At 44.4% G+C, this 20,015-nt stretch overlaps 3 protein-coding genes across 3 annotated transcripts; 2 read left to right on the top strand and 1 right to left on the bottom strand.

The window, feature by feature from the left end:
- Positions 1-986: 986 nt before the first annotated feature.
- nclb (PWP1 homolog no child left behind) lies at positions 987-19,991 on the bottom strand. The gene is made up of 13 exons (XM_025297987.1): positions 19,974-19,991; positions 19,818-19,888; positions 19,275-19,403; positions 19,008-19,196; positions 18,728-18,882; positions 18,297-18,663; positions 18,101-18,224; positions 17,711-17,899; positions 17,276-17,643; positions 16,516-16,826; positions 3,470-4,935; positions 3,045-3,163; positions 987-2,960 (listed from the first exon to the last, which is right to left on the bottom strand). Exons 2-13 carry the CDS (start codon positions 19,818-19,820, stop codon positions 1,449-1,451), a joined length of 4,932 nt encoding a protein of 1,643 aa, XP_025153772.1. The 5' UTR covers positions 19,821-19,888; positions 19,974-19,991; the 3' UTR covers positions 987-1,448.
- LOC105186444 (uncharacterized) lies at positions 5,976-10,012 on the top strand. Its single transcript, XM_011146640.2, has 3 exons — positions 5,976-6,264; positions 6,960-7,068; positions 8,776-10,012. The coding sequence occupies exons 1-3, from the start codon at positions 6,189-6,191 to the stop codon at positions 8,975-8,977; spliced, it is 387 nt and encodes a 128-aa protein (XP_011144942.1). The 5' UTR covers positions 5,976-6,188; the 3' UTR covers positions 8,978-10,012.
- Positions 12,563-14,559, top strand: LOC109504131 (uncharacterized). The gene is made up of 3 exons (XM_019842931.2): positions 12,563-12,723; positions 13,856-13,955; positions 14,073-14,559. Exons 1-3 carry the CDS (start codon positions 12,660-12,662, stop codon positions 14,179-14,181), a joined length of 273 nt encoding a protein of 90 aa, XP_019698490.1. The 5' UTR covers positions 12,563-12,659; the 3' UTR covers positions 14,182-14,559.
- Positions 19,992-20,015: the final 24 nt, after the last annotated feature.

Raw genomic sequence — 20,015 nt, 5'->3', positions numbered from 1 at the left:
TGACCTTGAAAATAGAGGTCAAGGTTAAAGTTAAGGTCATCATAAGGTAGCTCATTTAAATCCTTACAACTTTTATTCAGATCATTTTTCTTGAAACTTCAATACTGAAGAGTTATTTGGGGTGGGACATTAAAATGGGACACCTGTATAGATGTACTTCTGGCTCCACTTCTATAATAAATAGGTACGAATGAAATAAAATCATCATAATAAATAAATTTTCATACAGTTTTGTTATGGACTTCATAAGTACAAAGATGTTCATCGTAACTAATTGTATGAAATATAGTTAAAAGAATGAATATATTATTCAACTTCTTGCAATAGATTATAAACTATATTTGATCATATATAGATAAATTATCTTTCTTTATATGTTACAGCAACACACATACCTTTTTTAAAAAGCGTTCCAAATATTCTGACCCATGAGCATATGATTATTTTTTCTTTTATATCTGGAGGTAGAGCATGACTGAACAAAAGAAGCCGTTATTCAAATCAACATATTCCTCTTCATATAAGAGCAAAATTCATCGATATAAGAGGAAATCTTCTTGAAATAAGAGGAAAGCAGAATAATATCTAATAAATTTTAGACGAATGCTTCACTTTAATCGCTTTATAGAAAGAGGAATTCTTTTTCTGTAAAAGGCTTCGCTTAGAATATGAGACTATGAGAAAAATCACTTTGCAAATAGAATACTTTTTTTTTAGAGTAGTACATGGGATAAAGAAGGATAACGACTGGTTTGCACACGACATTTAACATATTTGTTGAATAAATTTTATTGCACTAATGCGTGCGTGTGCGTGTGCGTGCGTGCGCGCGCGCGCGTGTGTGTGTGTGTGTATGTGTGTATGAGTGAGTGAGTGTGTGTGTGACTCATCAGAATATAATATATACACGACGCGAAGTCGCTGATAAGAGGCGAATTTACACACGGGATACGAGGGAGGCGACGGTACAGAAAATATACATCTACTGCGCGAGAACAAGGCACATGCCTTTTTTTTTATGCACTCATCTCGATGACATTAATAGCACAAGCTTCAACTTAAGTTACATTCGTTGTTACGAAATTGTGTGTTACGAAGAAATGCTGAGGACAGCGCTCCAATCTGCCGATGCAGCAATCGGTTGACAAATAGTGAAGACAAAGTGGAGATTAAGACGATCTAATGTGGCACACGTGTCGGGAAAAAAGAAAATAAATTCATCCGACTGGCGAAATAATAATAAATATTATAGATAAGAGAGCAGAAAGAGGAAAGATCTTTGTTGCTTGAAGAAAATTGCACTCTGTCCAGTCTTACGCGTCACGACGTGTGAAGAATTTCTCACATGATTTATCATTGGTCAGTGTAGTGACGGGACAAAATATATAAATAAAAACATATATATATACCTATATATATATAAAATCTCATCAGTGCTTATCACGGAGTTAATCGTCTTGAAGAAGACTCAGCGGATCCTCGACGATCTTCTCGGCCGTCTTCTTCAGGTCCCTGGTGATCGATTTTTTCACAGCCGGTCGCGAGCTTGTGATCACCGTTCTTGGCTTGAAGTCTACCGAAGCGGACGACTTACCGAAAATATGGTCATCGTCGTCATCGTTGTCGTCGTCATCCGACGCGAACAGCGACTTGGACGGTGCGACTTTCCTAGGAACAACTCGTGGCTTCGTGGCGAAAATATCGACGTCGTCGTCGTCATCGTCGTACGGTGCGTCGTTGCCGAAGATGTTCTTCAAGTTCGAGCTCTTATGGCCGGTGTCGGCCTCGGCAAAGTCATGCCTCGACTCGGAGATGGACGCGCTGTCCGACTTCTGCGAATGGCCGGATGACTCGACGAACAGACTGGAGTCGTCGTCGTCATCATCGTCGAAGATATTGTTCTTCTTACGGCCAGCCTGGGCGGCGGTTAACTTCTGAGGTGCGTCGAGACGCGTTTTCATGGTCGTGCTACCGAACAAACTGTCGTCCTCGTCGTTGTGCTCGACATCGTCGAACAAGCTGATCTTCGTGTCTCGCAGCTGCTTCTTCACCGTTCGCTTCAATGGCGCGGAGAAGAGATCGCCGACTGTGTCGTCCGCGAACAAATCCAAAATATCTTTCTTCTGTAGCCGCTCATCGTTTGGTTTCTTCATGCCGCTAGAGAATAAGCTGTCATCTTCGGAGAACAGTAGACTTTTGCCCTTATCCGGCGACGGCGTCTTTGTAACGAACGCGAACAACTGACTAGGATTCTTCAGCGGGTCATGGCTGCTATCTCGCAGAGGATCGGTCGGCTCTTCGCCAGACTCTTTCTTAGCCTCCTCGTCGTCCAGCTCATCGTCCACTTCCTTTCTACATGTCTCATCCTTCCTCTCGCGGCTCTTCGACTTATTATCCATTTTCTCCGTTCTCGTCGTTTCACCCGGTTCCTGTTCCTTATTGCTCTTGCCGTCCATCACGCTGATCTCTTCTGCTCCGATGTTTCTGATCACGCTGTCTGTCAAAGGCTCGGCACCGACGGGGGTCTTTTCGGATTGCTCACTGCCGACCGGCGAGAGTATCGGCGCCCTGCCGAACAACGTGTCCTCCTTCTGCGGGTCCTCCGGCAAGTCCGGCGGCACGTCAAACAGGTCTTCTTCGTCGGTGGACGGCGATAGTAAAGTGTTCTTGTTGACGCTCATCGAGCTCTCTTTGCTGACGCTACCTAATTCGGACTTGTCGTCCGTTGCGGGATCGAGCGCACGGGGTTGAGCATTGTCATTGACGTTCAAACGATCGGTAGTCGCCGTCGGGACGGCGGACTCCTTGCTGGACGTGTGCGAAAAGGTACTAGCGTGACTCTCCTCTTGCGAGTCGTCCGCATTGTCGACTGTGTCGAAATCGATGCCGCTGTGCCGCAGCGCGGACTTGCGAGCGTGTCGGCTCTGGGGACGACGCTTCGCCTGGATCCTCACACGACTCTGCAAACAAAGCAGCCACGATGAGTAAGGAGATGCGAAGGGTGATAATAGAAATAGCTCGTCTCTCGCAGATTGGACGAGTACCTTGGACGCGGCGGTAGACAATGTTTCCACTTGTGCCAAGTCGTCAAAATTTATGGCCACTTCCGCATTGCTGGCGGTGGAGATCGTAGAGTACGAAGACTCTTTCTGCGTACTGCCTTCTAAAGGTGAATCATTCAATTATTAAATTAATTTTAAACTTCCTCACTTTCTGATTTGGTCTGAAAAATCTCTAAAAACGGTCTCCAAAAAAGTTTAAGATTAAAATTTAAATTACTTTTAAAAATTATCTCCAACCCCCGATTCGATTAAAACTTGAATTACTTTTAAAGATATCCTGCGGATAAAATGTGTATTCTGTGCAAGAAAGAACTCTGAATCAAATTAAAAATAACAAGCTAAGATACATCTCAAGCTAAAGTGTCACGTTTGAAATATGCATTGGTTGATCACAAATAGGTCATTACCTGACACGCTCGGAGGCGAGATACGCCCGGCGGTGGTTGGACCTCCGCTGTCGCTGTCCTTGTCCACGGCGTCCTCGTCCTCATCCGTGCGGTCCTCGCTCTTCCTCCACAACGGCGGCGCGTCCATGGGCGAAAGTATTTTCAGATCACCCATCTTGCCCATCAGATTCTTTATCTTGCCGGACACCGACTTTCGCGGCGTCTGACCGACGTCCTCTGGTGACGACGAGGTTGTTCGGATGTTCAATGTCTTCGGTGGACTTTTCTTCGCCGTACCGTCGACATCTTCCGTCTCTTTGACGCTTGTTTTATTTCTCTCAGAGTTTACTTCGTCCTCCAGTCGATCTATGACGATATTCAAGTTTGTGGATGCTTCCACATCGCGATCCACGCTCGAGGCCTCCATCGAACTCGAGTTCTCTTCGGGAAGTTTAGCAACTTCCTCGACAACGTCTTTTTTTATGGTCTTCTTCGATTCTGGCTTCATTTCATCGTTCTTACGCGCCACCGTCTCCTTTTTGCCGAACAGATCGCTGTAGTCGTCATCTTCGAACAGAAGACTGTGATTCTTCGCGGAGCTGGAGAATAATTTGTCCTCCGCAGGAGCGTCTTTGCTCTTCCTCTCAACGTCGAGGATGGAAACGTCCATGGAGACGTCGCTCTTTGGTTCAGCTGACGCATTTTTCCTTGAAGAGCATTCTTTGTCGCTCGACTTGACTGACAGGAACAGGTCATCCTCGTCTTCAAAGAGATCAGTCTTTCGCTCCACCTTCGGCTTCGACTTCGCGCCAAACAGGTCACCGTCGTCGCCATCGTCGTCATCGTCGTCGAACAAACTCATCTTCTTCGGCTCCATCCTTGCACTTGGTAATTTGTCGACGTTGCTGCTCTTCGACGTCACCGGCTCGCGGCCACGACTGGCAAACAGACTGTCCGGCGCGTCCTTCGACTTCGACTTCGAAGTCGCACCGAACAGATCGACGTCCGGGACGTCCTTGCCGCCGAATATATCCACGTCGTCGTCGAAGAGGCCAACTCCTCGCGGTGTCGGCTTCGCCCGGTCAGTCGACGCGACCGTGGCGAGGAAATCCGTGCTCTTCTGCGATCTGGAGCCGGAGCTCGCGGCGGAGAAGAGGTCGTCGCCGGAGTCGGAGTCGTCGAAGAGCGACGAGACCTTTGATTTGGCGCGCTTCGAGTCTGACTTGGAAGGTAACGGCGGCGGGCCGAAGAGGTCGTCGTTCCTGAACACGTCGTTCTGCAGCGCTGACGAGGTGTTCTGTTGTTGTTGTTGTTGTTGTTGTTGTTGTTGCTGCTGCTGTTGCTGATTACCGTTCCCGTTCGTCGAGTTTGCGGAATTGGCGGGATTGCGCGTTCGCGCCGTGAACAGGCTGTCGCTGGTGATGCGCTCGCGGTAGATCTCCTCGGACTTGAGCCTCGTCGAGCACATTTCCGGCTGGAAGCTCACCCTGAAAGAAGACAATCGTTGAGCTTTTCCGACAGCTCGTTGTTCCGCGAGCCTGGAAAGAAACAATTGCTCAGCTTTTCCCAGCTTCGCTTTTCCCATTCGCACTCCTCCTTTCTCTTCTTTCTCTCTGCCCCCCCCCCCGCCTCTCCCATTACGAGACGATGGAAAGTTTCGATACCGAGCGAGTCTCTCTCGCTACTGGCGTCTCTCTCTCTCTCTCTCTCTTTCCCGTTCTCTGCCTTTTGGTTTTTCCGCGGACAAGCCGTAACGAGCGCGCGGTACTCCTCGTCTCCGTGTAAAACGGTGATCACAAAATAAACGAGACGATCGTCGGAGCGTCGGAGACGCTGAAAATAGGGCCACACGTTATCGTCGCATCGCGTTAACGCAGCTAGCCGACGCATTTCGCGCGTGCATTCACGCGCCGCATTTTACTCGCGCAACGATGGGGGAGGAGAAGCGATTTACAACACGGGTTTTATCACCCTCGTTATCTACCCGTGTCTCTCACCACGCGCATCATGGAAGAATTTTCTCTCTCTCTCATTCTCTCTCTTTCTCTCCCTCCCCCTCCTCTCTCTTCCCTCGGACTCGGACTCGGACGGGAGAGACGCGCAAAGTCGCTCCTTATTCTTCCGTACGGCGCACCCGCTTGAAACGAATCGGCGATGAATGCGTAAATCGAACGCAAACGTGTCAGTGACTCGGCGTTGTGCTCTTGTTTGTTTCCCGAAGCGACCGACGCACGGTGGTCGATTCCGATTCTGTGAAACGCAACGAAATCGCCTGAATCAATTTTTTTCCCAGACTGACCCACTACTCCTGTTTTCTGTCTTCCGTCCGTGAAGCTTGCGAAAGTACTCGCGTCGCTCGCTCCCCCCCTCCGTCCCTCGGATTTTTGCGAGATTTATCGTGAAGGAATATGTACACATTGAATACGCATATACACACACCCGACGCACACCCGACGCACACGCACACGCACACGCACACACACACACACACACACACACACACACACATATCACATACACCCGGAGCGCGATTATGTCGCGTGTAAAAATCGCGAACGCGCAACGTCACTGACGCAGATCGTCCATTGCGAATCTTGCGATATCACGGCCGGTGCTTATCGTACAAAGTATAAAAGCCGCTAGCCTATTCGCAGGGGGCATCATTAAAACTCGACGGAGGGCATTGTGTGAAGCTACACGCGCATTCCGTTGCGTCCATTCCGCGCAATTCGACGGTATCATGAAGATATCGTCGCAGAGCGTGCTCTTTATCCTGGTGTACGTCCTGGCGATCGCCCTGAGAATCTCGGCGCTGCGTGAGTACCATGAAGAAGAGGATAATATCTCACTCGGTCGATTCATAATTTCTCGTTCTTTCTCGTTCATCCCGAAGTCGCTTAATGTTGCAACGCGAGTCCTCTTAATATTCCTGATATTCGAAGCAGTTGAATACTTTCCGAGGACAATCGTGCGTGTACGGAAGAAACAACTCGAATTTTCTGTCGCCAGATGAAAATGGATGACAGGAGAGAGAAAAGATTTCTGTGGGAGATTTCTGCTCAGAGTCCAATGACTCTTAATTATCTCGACTGAGTTTTATGAATGTTTAGACAAAGTCTAAACTCCGAAGTCTGAACTCCGAGTTTTCAGTCGCATTGTAACCTTTCTCGCCGCCGAGTTCTCGTTTCTGGCTCGTTCCTCCTGTTCGGTTCGGCACGAACGAAGATATTTTTTCCCGCTCGTTACACTAAAATAAATAAACGTGAATTACGGGGCGATCCCTCGGTGCAACAAAAGCGACAATCGCGCATCACGGTATACAGATGATCGTGGGCTGCTCGTGAGTCACATCCGCCAGATAAAAATTTTATCTGGCCGGGGCATTCGGAATTTTGTTCATTTACCCGCGACATTTCCGGAGAAGTTTCCATTTGAAGGGACATCTCGGCTGATTCTCGATCTGGGACTTTTGTGAAACTCAAATCGTGACCGTTTTATTTATCCGTTTCAGCTGAAATATGCATATATGGAAACAGACAATTGACCGTGGGCCAGACATACGTTGATTGCTACGTTAAGGTGACGTGCCACGCGAAAGGAGTGTACGACGTGTCGCAGTCGTAAGTACTGATGATCACTCAGTCCGTCGCAAAATTAAGTATTACCTTAGGCCTGTTCTAAGGAGGCTCGTTTTCAGAAAAACCGCGGAGCTGCGTAAGCGCTCTTGAGAAAAACTGAACGTCACACCGAACGTTGTAAAGCTTACATTCGGACAATCGTTCGTGAGACATTTGTTAATCGATGTGATTGAATAATAGATTACAATATGGGCACAGGGAACTTTAGATCTTTATCGAGTTTTTCAGCTTTTCATCCGGTCTTTGTTGAGTTCAATCGGAATCTTGGCTTTTTCGCGCAAGAATTAAGAGCGAAATTTCAAATCCCCTTCATAAAAAATGTAATAAAATAAAAAAAGGGATCCCTCTAAAAACAATTAATTTCAAAAAAAGCGGAATCATCTAAATTTTAGAGGATTTTACATCTTATACATGGCCTCAAGAGGATTCCTCTAAGATTAAGAAGAAAATATTATAAACACATTATTCCTAAAGTTAGAGGAATTATATGTTATGTGTATAATGCAAATTTTTATGTTTTAAATACAAATTTCCTCTTATAGATTCTCAGATTATTTAATCTTCTTTTAAGAAAATTATTATTTATTCTCACTATATTTTATTCTTACTAGTTATACTGGTTAATTTGAAAAAAGTATTAGAATGTATAATGAAAAAATATATATATATAATTTATATATATATATATATCTATATATAGATGTATTTCTAGTTCTAGTTCTACAATAAATAGGCACGAATAAAGTAAGATCATCATAACGAATAAATTTCCAATCAGTTTTGTTATGGACTTCATAGCTACAAAGATATTCATCATAACCAATTGTATAAAACATAGTTAAAAGAAAGAATACATTATTCAATTTCTTGCAATAAATTATAAACTGTATTCGACCAAATATGGGTAAATTATCTTCGTTACATATTGCAGTACCTTTTCTAAAAATACCTTTTCTAAAAATACCTTTTCTAAAAAGCGTTCCAAATGTTCTATAACCCGTGAGCATATGGTTATTTTTTCGTTTATATCTGGAGGTAGAGCATAACTGAACCGAACTGAACTGAACTGAAAGAAGCCGTCATTCAAACCAACACATATTCCTCTTCATATAAGAGGAAAATTCATCGATACAAGAGGAAATCCTCTTGAAATAAGAGGAAAACAGAATAATATCTAATAAATTTTAGACGAGTGCTTCATTTTAATCGCTTGATCGAAAGAGGAATCCTTTTCCTGTAAAAGGCTTCGCTTAGAATATGAGACTATGGGAAAAATCACTTTGCAGGTAGAATACTTTCTTTTGGGTGACATTGACAAATTCGGCCGAATTTTATTAACCGTTTTCCGGCTCTTACTCCTGTCGGCTGACTCTTAAGTCTCCTATAAGAGGAAATTTGTCTTTAAAAGAAAAAAATTGGCATTATGTACATAACATATAATTCCCCTAACTTTAAGAATAATGTGTTTACAATATTTTCTTAATTTTTTCTTAATCTTCTAAAAAGGAATCTTCTTGAGGCCACGTATAAGAATAAAATCCTCTAAAATTTAGATGATTCCGCTTGCTCTGAAATAATTCTTTCTGGGTGGATCCCTTTATTTTACACTTTATTTTATGAAGGAGATTCGAAATTAATGCCGTTAATGATGATTTCCGGCCCTTTTTTGACCGGGAATTTCAATTGCAGATGCAGAAATTACTTCTGCGAGCGAGCGAGCATGTGGCGCGGCTACAAACGATTCGACAGTTCGAAGCCCTACCCGGACTGCTGCGGCGGATCGATCTGCGCAGACGGTCGCGTGATCTACTACAACAACCCGATGAGATCCTACAGACCGAAAAGATCCATCAAACGGTCCCCGCACGTGATGGGAATAAAATTTGCCTGAGCGCCGGCCACGTCGCCGTGGCCGTAAACGAAAATTGTGCAGCAGCGCGCCCCGCTGACGCATCATTTTTCAACGTTGACACTTGGCACTAACTCGGAAGAATCTCGGAAAGCAACCACACGAAGACAGGTCCGCTGCCGGATCGCCGGATCGGATTCATTCGCAGACTTGGATTGAAGAGTGTTCTCGAGGAGCATCCCCCGCGAGAGTTACCGACTATCCGGCGGTCGACATTTCTCGAAACCATTCCCCTCGCACCAGGGTAACGATCATGTAACCTTTCTCCCACGAGCAGAAATGCGAAAGATGAAAAGTTTCGCGCGTGATGGGCCTTTTCCTCCGGAGCGAGCTCGTAAAAAGCGAAAATTTTCTAATCAGAAAACGTGGAGACGTGTTCGCTCTTTTCGCGAGTTATGATGGCTCCTCAGCGCAATGCAATTTTTCGAGCGATGAAACTCTTCGCATTTCCGCTCTTGAAAGGAAGTCACACGACTGGCGCCCAAGAGGACTCTAAGAGGCCGTCTCTTCATGATCATCCTACTCAAGTCTCACGAAGCGGCTCATCCGCTCGGAGAGAGCGCATTGTTTTTCATCGCCAAAAGAAAGCCTCATCGTTTGAAGTCTTCTCTTTATGACGGCAAAGATGACGGTTCCGTATTCTTACACGCATAAGATGACAAGCCGAGAGTACTGACAAAATTTTTCATTTGCATTTTGCCTCGGCGGAAAGCCCGTTTCTTCTAGCTGCACCTTGCACGATCGGTCGCTTTCTTTCTCTCTCTCTCTCTCTCTCTCTCTCTCTCTCTTGGGTCAGAGAAAGAGAGAGTAGATTCGCGGACGGCAAGGACGCAGCGAGGAGGACGGGCAGCATCCTTGCATAATGAATCGTGAATCAACGCGGGATTTACGTCGCTGAAGCAGCCGTCAAGTACCATGCGCTCGTCTGCGTCAAGCTTTCGTTTCGGCAGAGACCGACGCGAGTTTCTCGCGTATATATTATTATTATTATACATGCACATATAAGATAAACGACAATAATACTCGCAACGTAACTGCCTACATCACATATACACGGTATATACTCTATATGACGCGTGACATTGGGCCTGTTCTTTTTCGAGGAACTCTTCAGCCGGTGCAACAAGTTGGAGAAAACGCTTCGATTTCGCTCCAACTTATCGCGCTAGTTCAGAAGTTGTTCGAAAAACGATAGACCTGTTGCGTCGTACTGACAATCTTGTAATCGTTCGATATGTATTATGTATTGTGTAATATCTCTCCACATGTATAGCGACAAATAAAGTACGTACGCAGAACAAAATTCGAGGAAAGAGCGATGGGCCAGTTCCGATCACGCTTTACCCTGGTCGCGATAAACACTTGTCACCGATCGATAATCCTCCATCAGAAGCGGAAGATTTCCCGATGTCGACGCGATCCGGCGTCGCGCGACTGTTTGTCGCGCAGATAATTTATATCTGCGATAACAAACTATCACGCGACGCGCAATTAACGTGAGATCTGAAGACAACGATTCGCGAAACGAGCGACGTCAATTCAAGATGACTCAAAGTGATTCATTATCGTCCGTCTGGCGACGAGCGATCGTCGGGCGAGCGATGCGAGTTCCGTGATGCAGCGCAACGCGCGTATCTTTCCAGCGGCTTGTCCTTTTTAATCCCCCGACATCTAATTCGCCGATCGGCGAAAGATCGGAGAGGTGAAGGAGACCAGCGAATTGGACGATTCACCGCTCTCGGAAACTCGCTTCGTTCCAAGGCAGAGAGACCTGTTTCGATAAGAGTGACCGTGATACGTAGCGTGTGATTGTCAGACCGGCCGAAAACAGTCACTGGTGGAGGTGGTTTTATCGGCTTGGGGATAACCCAAGCGATTTCGCACTTTGACACGAGCTCCTCTCGCACATTCGTTCATGCTCGCGGTGTTTGCTCGATTTCTGACCTCAGCCCAGATTTCATCCCCGTCATCGCGCATTCTTTCAGATCGTTATCCTGCGCCGAGGCAGCGGGGACGGTTCAGTTTCGCCGCTTCTCGTCGCCGCTGTCCGAGGGGAGCTGGTGACGATCGAAAATAAATAGCTCCCCCATGTCGGTTTTATGCAAACTGGTACACGAAGCGATCGAACGTCGTAGTCTAACCCATTACTTCCTGAGCTGACATTTTGTAGTCGATTGGTTTTTGGCTCAGAAAAGTGATAAAATCACACGAAAACTAATAACAAAATATGCTTCCCCACGTAAGAGAAACCTGATCTTTCAGAATCTGGAGTCATAATTTTGGAACTGATAATTAAATATGGCGACTCAAAGTTGACAGAAATTTTTTCACCGACTATGATCCTTTTACCGTGGAGAACTTCGAAAAATTTTGTCCAGAGCTGTCAGGGACAATTGAATCGACAGAGTTTGGCTACTCAAAGGATAAACAGTGATTATTGATTCTATTTTTCAATTGATTCAAGATGGATGCAATATGGCGTCCAAGTGCCAGGAATTCTCCACAGATTTGTAAATCAGGTGGGGAGTATAGAAAACGTACAAATATTTTTTGCAATATTTGCCAGAAAAGCATATGCAACGAATGTTTTGAAAACTTTCATAACTCATTATAAGTTTTGAGATATATTTTGTCAAGAGTTCCAACATTCACCTGAATCATGGACTCGACGACCTCAAAAACATATGAAATAAGTGCCCACACACATAGTTCGCAATAAAGTATGATTCTCGTGGCACTCGGACGCCATATTGCATCCGCTATTTTGCAAAATTGAAAACGGATCTAAGATTCATGTTCAGTGACCTCAAAAACATAAGAAATGACTATTCACACATATAAATCGCAATGAAGTACGATTTTCGTGTATTTGGACGCCATATTGCATCTGCCATCTTGAATCAATTGAAAAATAGAATCAATAATCATTGTTTATCCTTCGAGTAGCCAAACTCTGTCAATTTAATTGTCTCTGACAGCTCTGGACAAAATTTTTCGAAGTTCTCCAGGGTGAAAAGCTCATAATCGATGAAAAAAACTTTGTCAACTTTGAGCCGCCATATTTAATTATCAGTTGATAATTCCAAAATTATGACTCCAGATTCTGAAAAATCAGGTTTTTTTACGTGGGAAAGCATACTTTGTTATTAGTTTTCACGTGATTTTATCACTTTTCTGAGCCAAAAACCAATCGACTATGAAATGTCCGCTTGGGAAATAATGAGCTAAGCAAATACGAACGTCGGAAGACATAATTAATAGTCGTGTAAACAGCGGAGGACGAAAGAGAGACAGAGAGAGAGAGAGAGAGGGGGGGAGAGGGAGAGAGTAGAGAAGCGCGCAATAGATAAATCCGGCGACGAGTCCAGAAAATAATGGTGGCTCGTAACGTGCCTGACACGTTCGCATAATTAATGCCGGCGAATGCTGATTTCACATCGTGTCTTTTCTTCTTTTTTTTCTTTTCCAATCTCGTTGCTATATCCATCCATGATATATTCGCGCGATATCGCGCGATTCGCTCGGCATCGCATATTGAAAAGAGAGATAAGATGTTGTCGGAGGTCAATCGACGTGTAGATGAAGGAAGGGAGACGATATATAAGATGACGATTTTCGCGGATTATCGCGCTTTTTCCTGATCCTCTACAGCGAGAAATTGAAGATGAAGGGACTTCTCTGTTGTGCGACTTTGTTGCTGGCGTGTGTGCTTATCACGCAAGTGCAAGGTATGTCGTGTAATTGAAAAAATCGGCGTTGAGAGAGGAAACACGTGATAAAATGCAATAGATTTAGAAAGAGCGAGCGTGAAAGAGAGAGAGGGGGCAGAGAGGGAAAGTCGACAAGATCAGTCTTGGAGAATTCTTTTGTGAAACGTAATCTCGTCGCACAAATGACCTAAATTGCGCGACCCTGATTCTAATTTAAATCCGATAGATCCACGATTATCTCTGCGTTGAACGCACAGAAAACTTGTGGTTATTAACAGTTACCAGTACTGAAAATACCAACGAGTTTATAACCCGAGTTATTTTAAGGGGGGAATTACATGCGGAACAGGCCGTTTTCAAGACTATTTTTACGCCTCTGTTAACAGAAACGGTAGAATCGATGGACTTGAAATTTTCACAGTGTATTCATTAATGTTCAAAGTATAAAATAAATTTGTTACTATCTACATAGAAAGTACACATAAAACTTTAAACGCGTTTATCTGGAGATACCATTTTCTTAAACTGTCGACACGACTACGTAAAAATTACTGCACCGAATAACTTGACATTTTTACACAATATGCAGTAGACATGTTTAGTTTTCATCCCTACCTGAAACACAGTTATATTTTATTTTATTGATTCTTTTTAAGCATAATCACTAGTTGAAAAAAGTTTCATTTTCGGTACTTTTTTTTGTATAGTCATTATTTTTCCAAACTTGACTTCATTGCCTTCATTTTGGTACGGGCTATATATAGTGGCAACCGTATATTTCAAAATTCTTTCTCATTTTTTAGTTTCAGAGTAGTGAGAGGCCCGGAATTATGTCGACAGCAAACATAGAGCTCGCAAACGGATAACTGCATTTTTATCTATAATTACAAACTGGATCGGTTCTTGTGATTCAATAAAATTTATTTTATACTTTGAACATTCATGAATACACTGTAAAAATTTCAAGTCCATTAATCTTACCGTTTCTGTTAAGAAAAATTCGTAAAAATAGCCTTGAAGACCTGCCTTCCGCATGTAATTCCTCCCTTAATTACCGTTAACGATATTACTAATCTTCTGTAATAAAATAATGAAGAAAAGATGGTCGAAAGCTGCTTCAGATATGACTTACGATAATTTGTTTGCACAGGTAATTGCCCTTATGACGACGAAACTCTACCTGTCGGCACTCATTATCGCAAATGCAACAAGATCAACTGTAACGAAGATGGTACAATGAGTATGCTCGCGTGAGTTAAAATGAGTTTCTCAGTATGAGTCCAGGAGATCCTTGCTCTATCTCTCTGAAAATTTATTACATATCGCATCGATTCTCACTTTTCTCGAAGCCATGTCTCTTTTTCCAGATGTCCATTGGCACTTTGCCAGCCAGGTGAGCAAATCGGTTATCATGAACTGGATATCAGTAAACCTTATCCGGAATGCTGCGAGAGACCGATTTGCAAGGACCACTGAGCGCTTACACGATGAGATATCCTCTGAGCTTTCGTCCCTGGCACAATAAACTGACCTGTCGCTCTCGCGTTCTGCGCAAGAGATTCTAATCGTTCTCTCGTTTACTCTATTAATTTTATAACGTTTGTAACTTGTTTCTTGCTTGCAGCAGGACGTCATGTGTCTTGCTGCTCGCTTGTGACTTTTACTCGCTTATCGTTCCTTTCGCCAAAGTTCCCAGACTCGCGAATTCCTGTCACGCAAGCGACACCAACTTTACGCTTCCCTCTAGCATAACCGTTATTTTCGCGTTACTCCTTGAGATTAGACCGAGGAATGCGACGCCTCCGGCACGATCCGGCATGATAATGCAAATAAACGCTACTTTCGCCTGACCGACTTCGACTTTTGTTACTTGTGCTTCTTTCATTTCCCAGAGCTAACGGAAGGACCGCGTATTATCCTCCAGAGAGGATCTCGCGACGTTGCGACTGATACAATTCGCAAATAACTGCCGCTTCTCAACACGATATATTTGCTCCTTGCGTTTGTCACTTGCCTGCCATCGTTGAGAGTTAATTGGAAGACAGTAGTCCTCGAGACACCTTCCCGCGGACGTTATAATTCGCAAAAAGGATCACTTCGCGGGTGCTCCTCGCGTATCACTTCACTCCAAACCGGCGCAATTCTTCCGCTTGGTAGCTTTTACTCGACAGAGATCGCACGTCGATCCTCGAGGAAGCGTTCCACGCGAATAAACGTCGCTGCAGCGCGAGTCGCTCAGAGTACAGTTTTTATCCTTACTATTTTTACTCGTCGTTGTCGTCGTCGTCTTACGTTTCTTCAGGTTAAACTCGTGGCGCAGCAGAAGGAGAGCCACTGGCGACAGGCAACATTCAGCGGCCATGCTGAAGAGGCTCGCCTTGGACTGGCGCATTTACTCGCCGCAGCTAGTGCGTAATGGGCAAGGCGAGTGACTAATGTTTGGGTCATCGATTCAATGACACCGTAAGTATTTGGCACGTATGTCAAGACGCGAGAGAGGGTGGCTCGGTGAAGCCGTGAGGAGAGCGAATGGGACGAAGCTGAAGGTGCCGCGGCGGTACCTTTAACGAGCTCAATGCCCGCCGGTTATTAAATAATCCGGCTACCGGTCGCATCGTGTTGTGATGACGGTAACGATGGGAGACGCTCGTTTGCATTCCGGATGCGACGCGCGGGCCGCGTCGATGGACTGCAGAAAGCGCATACGTAATTGAAGCGCGATCTCTTTGTTAGGTGCTGACCTCGGGAAGCTCTAGTATCGCGTGTCATCAGGTAGGTTTCCCCATCAGCCGTGGTGTGTGTGTGTATGTGTGTGTGTGTGTGCGCGCGTGCGTGCGTGCGTGCGTGCGTGTGTGTGTGTGTATATGCGTGCGTGCGTGCGTGCGTGCGTACGTGCGTGCATGCGCGCGTGTATGGCTTACTTAATGCCTGAAGAGTGTCGTTTAATTCAGACAAATTCGACGTATGGCTTGACACACACACGATTGATGACATCTTCCGTGTACGTTCGATGCTCGATTCAACTGCAGCCGATTTCATAACTCGGCGATTTCAATGAGTCCAATAACTATGTGCGTCTTGCCTTTCGCGATAACGATACCCCTTCAAATAATAAATACTGCTTTTGAATACTGTGATGCACAATGGAAAAGAAAAAAGGCGAGCGCGAGCGGTCGGCTCTTGTTTTATCGGCCTTTCTAAATAAAGGAGCAGTGACCTCTTCTGCGCTCTCAGCGATTCTAAATGGTCTGGGTAACATTCACGTACACTGCAAGTCCAAGTGTGTCGTTTTTACGCGCATAGACGTGCGTTTGATGCATTGAGTTATAATTTAAACGTGTTACGTAGCGTGATTTTAAAGCGGCAAGAAACGTGCGAGGGGAGCTTCAGAAAAATGACACACTTAGATTTCGAGTGTATTCGACCGTATATTGGAACGTTCGCGTGGAACGTTCCGTATTAACCCAGATAGAAAGGAAGAGAGAGGGAGAGAGAGAAAGAGAAAGGAAGGGGGAGGAAGAGAGGGGGAGGGGGGAGGGAGAGAGAGAGAGAGAGAGAGAGAGAGAGAGAGAGAGAGAGAGAGAGAGAGAGAGAGCGAGAGAGAGAGAGAGAGAGAGAGAGAGAGAGAGAGAGAGAGAGAGAGAGAGAGAGAGAGAGAGAGAGAGAGAGAGAGAGAGAGAGAGAGAGAGAGAGAGAGAGAGAGAGAGAGAGAGAGAGAGAGAGAGAGAGAGAGAGAGAGAGAGAGAGAGAGAGAGAGAGAGAGAGAGAGAGAGAGAGAGAGATTGAACTAAGAGAAAAATAACGACTTACCACAAACCGGATTCCGTGGTGTTATCGATGCTGGGCGGTTGCATCGACACCCCGCTGCTGTTGCTATTCTCGATAATCGCGGATATGCTCTCAGCTGCGACGGCTAAACTGCGGTCGGCCGTGATGTTATCATTCAGAACGGCTCTCTCTGCAGACACCGGCTCGGTGCTCCTTGCATTATCGCAATTTCCTGGCACATCGCTATCGGACGAATCAGACGACTGTCGCCTCATCATCCGGCTCGACAGCTTGCCCTCAATGTCCGACGCCGCAACGTGTCTGAGTATCGACGACACTCCCCCGATTGGTTTCTGCGATTTATATTCCATTTATGCGATAATTCCCCATTCCTCAGATATCTCTGAATTGTGTAAACATTAATGCGATGCACACGATATTAATGCTTGATGAGTTGATAACAGACACCCCTCGAGTAACTACTTGAACTGCACGATCAGAAATTGCGACCGTCGGACACGGTTATTCGGTAAAAGACAATACGCATGGATGCGAAACCATAGAAAGAATCAAGTGAAAACTTATCTAATAAAAATATGCGTAATCTCAAAAATTGTATCAATTATTAATTTGTCGTATGAATTCTAACTTTCTAATAATAAATGGCTTTAAATTAGCCGTATTATTCGAGAGTCACCTATACATCACAATAGGTATATTTGATCAAACATTCGCCAAACGTGGACTCCAGTATCATTAAAAAGTCCTCATATAACCGTGTATATATAAACTTTTAACTCACCTTCTTAGTCGAATTCTGTGTCGCACCTGCAGACGCGTTCGCCGCACTCATCGATGTTTGCGGCTGCTTCCTGGGAGCACCGAACAGGTCGTCGTCGTTCTCTTCGTCGCTAAACAGGTTCGTGACGTTGACGTGGGATTCCGGCGTACTTGTGGCAATGTTACCGCCGGCAGATCCGGGTGCTATCACGTCTAAGAATTTCTTCGGTATATCCCCCGTGTTTGTTTGATAAGCTCGATTACCGCCGACAGAAGGTTCCTTAACGGCGCGTTTCTTAACGGTGTTCTTTGAGGAGAAGATATCGTCCGAGTCCTCCTCCGAGTCGGCGTCAGCGAATAGATCGTCAATCGCTGACTTTGGCTTCGTCGCTGGAAACACAGTTTCATGTTAGAACTTACAATTCCATCAGGACTACGAAAGAGCAAAGGTACATACAAACTATACTGATAGGCGGCGGCACATCAATACTCGCAGGTATGATATTGCTTTTGTAAGATTTGATCGGTCTGTCCCTCCATAGGTTCGCGGACACCTGTTCGTCGAAGAGGTCTTTTTTGTTGCTGAATAGATTATCGGAACCATCGTTGAACACATCGTCGTCTCGCTCCGACGCGAATAAGTCATCTGTGAAAAGTGGAAATGATAAATATCGATAATATATAAAATAAGAGAAGTAAAAGAAAAAGGATCAACGGTAACATCATCATATAAATATTTTCGTTCCTGGTCAATCTCGTTATAATATTTCACGTGCAATTCATATTTTTCCATTAACAAGTACTTGTTAGCGCAAATATTTGCAATTATTAATATACAATAACATACCTTTAAATCTGTTGATCGACGATTCATTAGCCTCGTCTACAATAACAGGCTTCTGCGCTTGGCGAACGGTGCCTAATCGTTTAGCTAATTCCTCCGCAAAGTTGGGTGCTGCTTCGTTCGAAGTCTTCACAACGAGAAACAAATAATGAAAGCGGGGAAAGAAAAAAATTGAGTATCATAAAGACGTCAATTATACCTTCGACACAGTATTAGGTGTGACGGATTCGGAGGCAGAGTTGATGTTATTCTGAGACAGCGTGTCCACCTTGCTGTTGTTCATGTAAGAGATGTTGCTGCTCGGACCATTGTAGTTGTCCGAATCGCTAGAAGACGACGACAACCTTGCTATGTTGATTTCCGGATTGTGCCGGCTGTTGAAGACTTTCTGGACGTTTGTGACCTCTTCCTTATCACTCTCCGATTCTTCCCTTTCCTCGTCTGGTTGTTCAGATTCGCTGCTGCTGCTCTCTAGACCGATCTTGCTTGACGCCATCCACTTGTCGGAACCGATGACATATGGCAAGGGACGATCCTGATATGGATCGTTGGGACCCACCATAACACTATAAACCCGCTATTTTAACGTGCACGCAATTGAGTTACGCAAATGTAAGTAACAGTACTCACCTGACCACTACTGCGCCATCGTCATCTTCTTCACTGTCGCTGCAAGCCACATCCATCATTTTGTACTTTTCATCCATTATGTTCAATCCTTGCTTGACACTCTCGCTTATGCTGGCCAGCAGACTCTCCGGTGCTGAATCTTGAGACTTTACAATCTCATCAATGAGTATTATTCAGACAGTGTAAGTGATTTTATCCCTTAGAATCTTTCCCAGAAACATTTATCAAAGGTAGACCCTATTCTTTATGTAAATATAAAATATGAATAGCAAATACTTACTTCTTGCTTTTCTTCAGTACTGTCCTTCATCTCTGTGTCATCTTCCTGCACACGACTTTCAATGAATTGGGTATTAGCTAGTGCCAGAGATGTGTTGGTAACATTGTCCACTAATATTCCTGTTTCTTTTAACTGTGTTGTTAGTGTATCCAAAGCTGATTGAGTTTTATTGGCTTTGGATATCAGATTCTAGAGTATTGTGCAAAGTAAAAGTATTAATTAATCTAAGGCATAAATATACTGTGGAAGCAAAAGAATAAAGTATACCTCAGAGAATTGTTGCAGATGTTTGAGAAGTCCAACATCACCTGCTAAACTCCATTCTCTCCTCTTCTTTCTCATTTCTTCTGTAGTCCATGCATGATCCCATGATTTATCTATACTGTCCGACATATCCTGACATGATAAAATAAGCACTGATTGGTCAGAATTAAATTTTCATATTTCTTGTTGATTGTGCATTCTCACAACTAAAAGTATTAATCTCAAGCAGATACATTAGATGTGATACATCAACGAAGATGTGTATATATATTAATTTCTATTCCAAGTGAATAAACACTAACATAACATTCCTCCATCATAATATACTCTCTTTAGTTTGGACTGGAAAGTGATTTAAAGTGACAAATGATTTAATAAGAATCACAACTGTGAAAACAGACAACGGTACACATATATCTCCCATATTATATCTGGCGGGTCAAACGTAGCTTTAAAACTTCAATTGATAGATATCATTATTTACACATGCTAACCTAAGCAAATAATTTCGAAGCAAGTGTCAGCACTGCCCCGTATCTCACTCACCATGTCAAACAGCTTTGTGCCTGCGTCCGAGTACAGAGAAGACGACGTAAGTCTCTCCGTCGCAGTTACATCTAAATGGATCAAAATTCACAAGAAATTGTGACTTATCAAAAAATCCAAACTACACGGAAGAAAGGAACATCCACCGATACGCACGACGAACTGTGCTGCGAGATTCAGAGAATTTCCCACACTACA

The sequence above is a fragment of the Harpegnathos saltator genome, unplaced genomic scaffold, assembly GCF_003227715.2.
Source record: "Harpegnathos saltator strain DR-91 unplaced genomic scaffold, Hsal_v8.6 scaffold202, whole genome shotgun sequence".
In the NCBI taxonomy this organism is placed as follows: domain Eukaryota; kingdom Metazoa; phylum Arthropoda; class Insecta; order Hymenoptera; family Formicidae; genus Harpegnathos; species Harpegnathos saltator.
The sequence above is the reverse complement of the archived record's forward strand: the minus strand, read 5'-3'. Positions and strand labels throughout refer to the sequence as shown.

Bases quoted from the DNA above. Each gene is read 5' to 3' on its own strand.
- nclb (XM_025297987.1), bottom strand. The intron at 18,225-18,296 runs GTATAATTGACG...CTCGTTGTGAAG, and splicing joins CACCTAATACTGTGTCGAAG to ACTTCGAACGAAGCAGCACC. The intron at 16,827-17,275 runs GTGAGTTAAAAG...TATAAATCGCAG, and splicing joins CACAGAATTCGACTAAGAAG to AAACCAATCGGGGGAGTGTC.
- LOC109504131 (XM_019842931.2), top strand. From the start codon at position 12,660: ATGAAGGGACTTCTCTGTTGTGCGACTTTGTTGCTGGCGTGTGTGCTT. The intron at 12,724-13,855 runs GTATGTCGTGTA...TTGTTTGCACAG, and splicing joins GCTTATCACGCAAGTGCAAG to GTAATTGCCCTTATGACGAC. The intron at 13,956-14,072 runs GTGAGTTAAAAT...CTCTTTTTCCAG, and splicing joins GGTACAATGAGTATGCTCGC to ATGTCCATTGGCACTTTGCC.
- LOC105186444 (XM_011146640.2), top strand. From the start codon at position 6,189: ATGAAGATATCGTCGCAGAGCGTGCTCTTTATCCTGGTGTACGTCCTG. The intron at 6,265-6,959 runs GTGAGTACCATG...TATCCGTTTCAG, and splicing joins CCTGAGAATCTCGGCGCTGC to CTGAAATATGCATATATGGA. The intron at 7,069-8,775 runs GTAAGTACTGAT...TTTCAATTGCAG, and splicing joins GTGTACGACGTGTCGCAGTC to ATGCAGAAATTACTTCTGCG.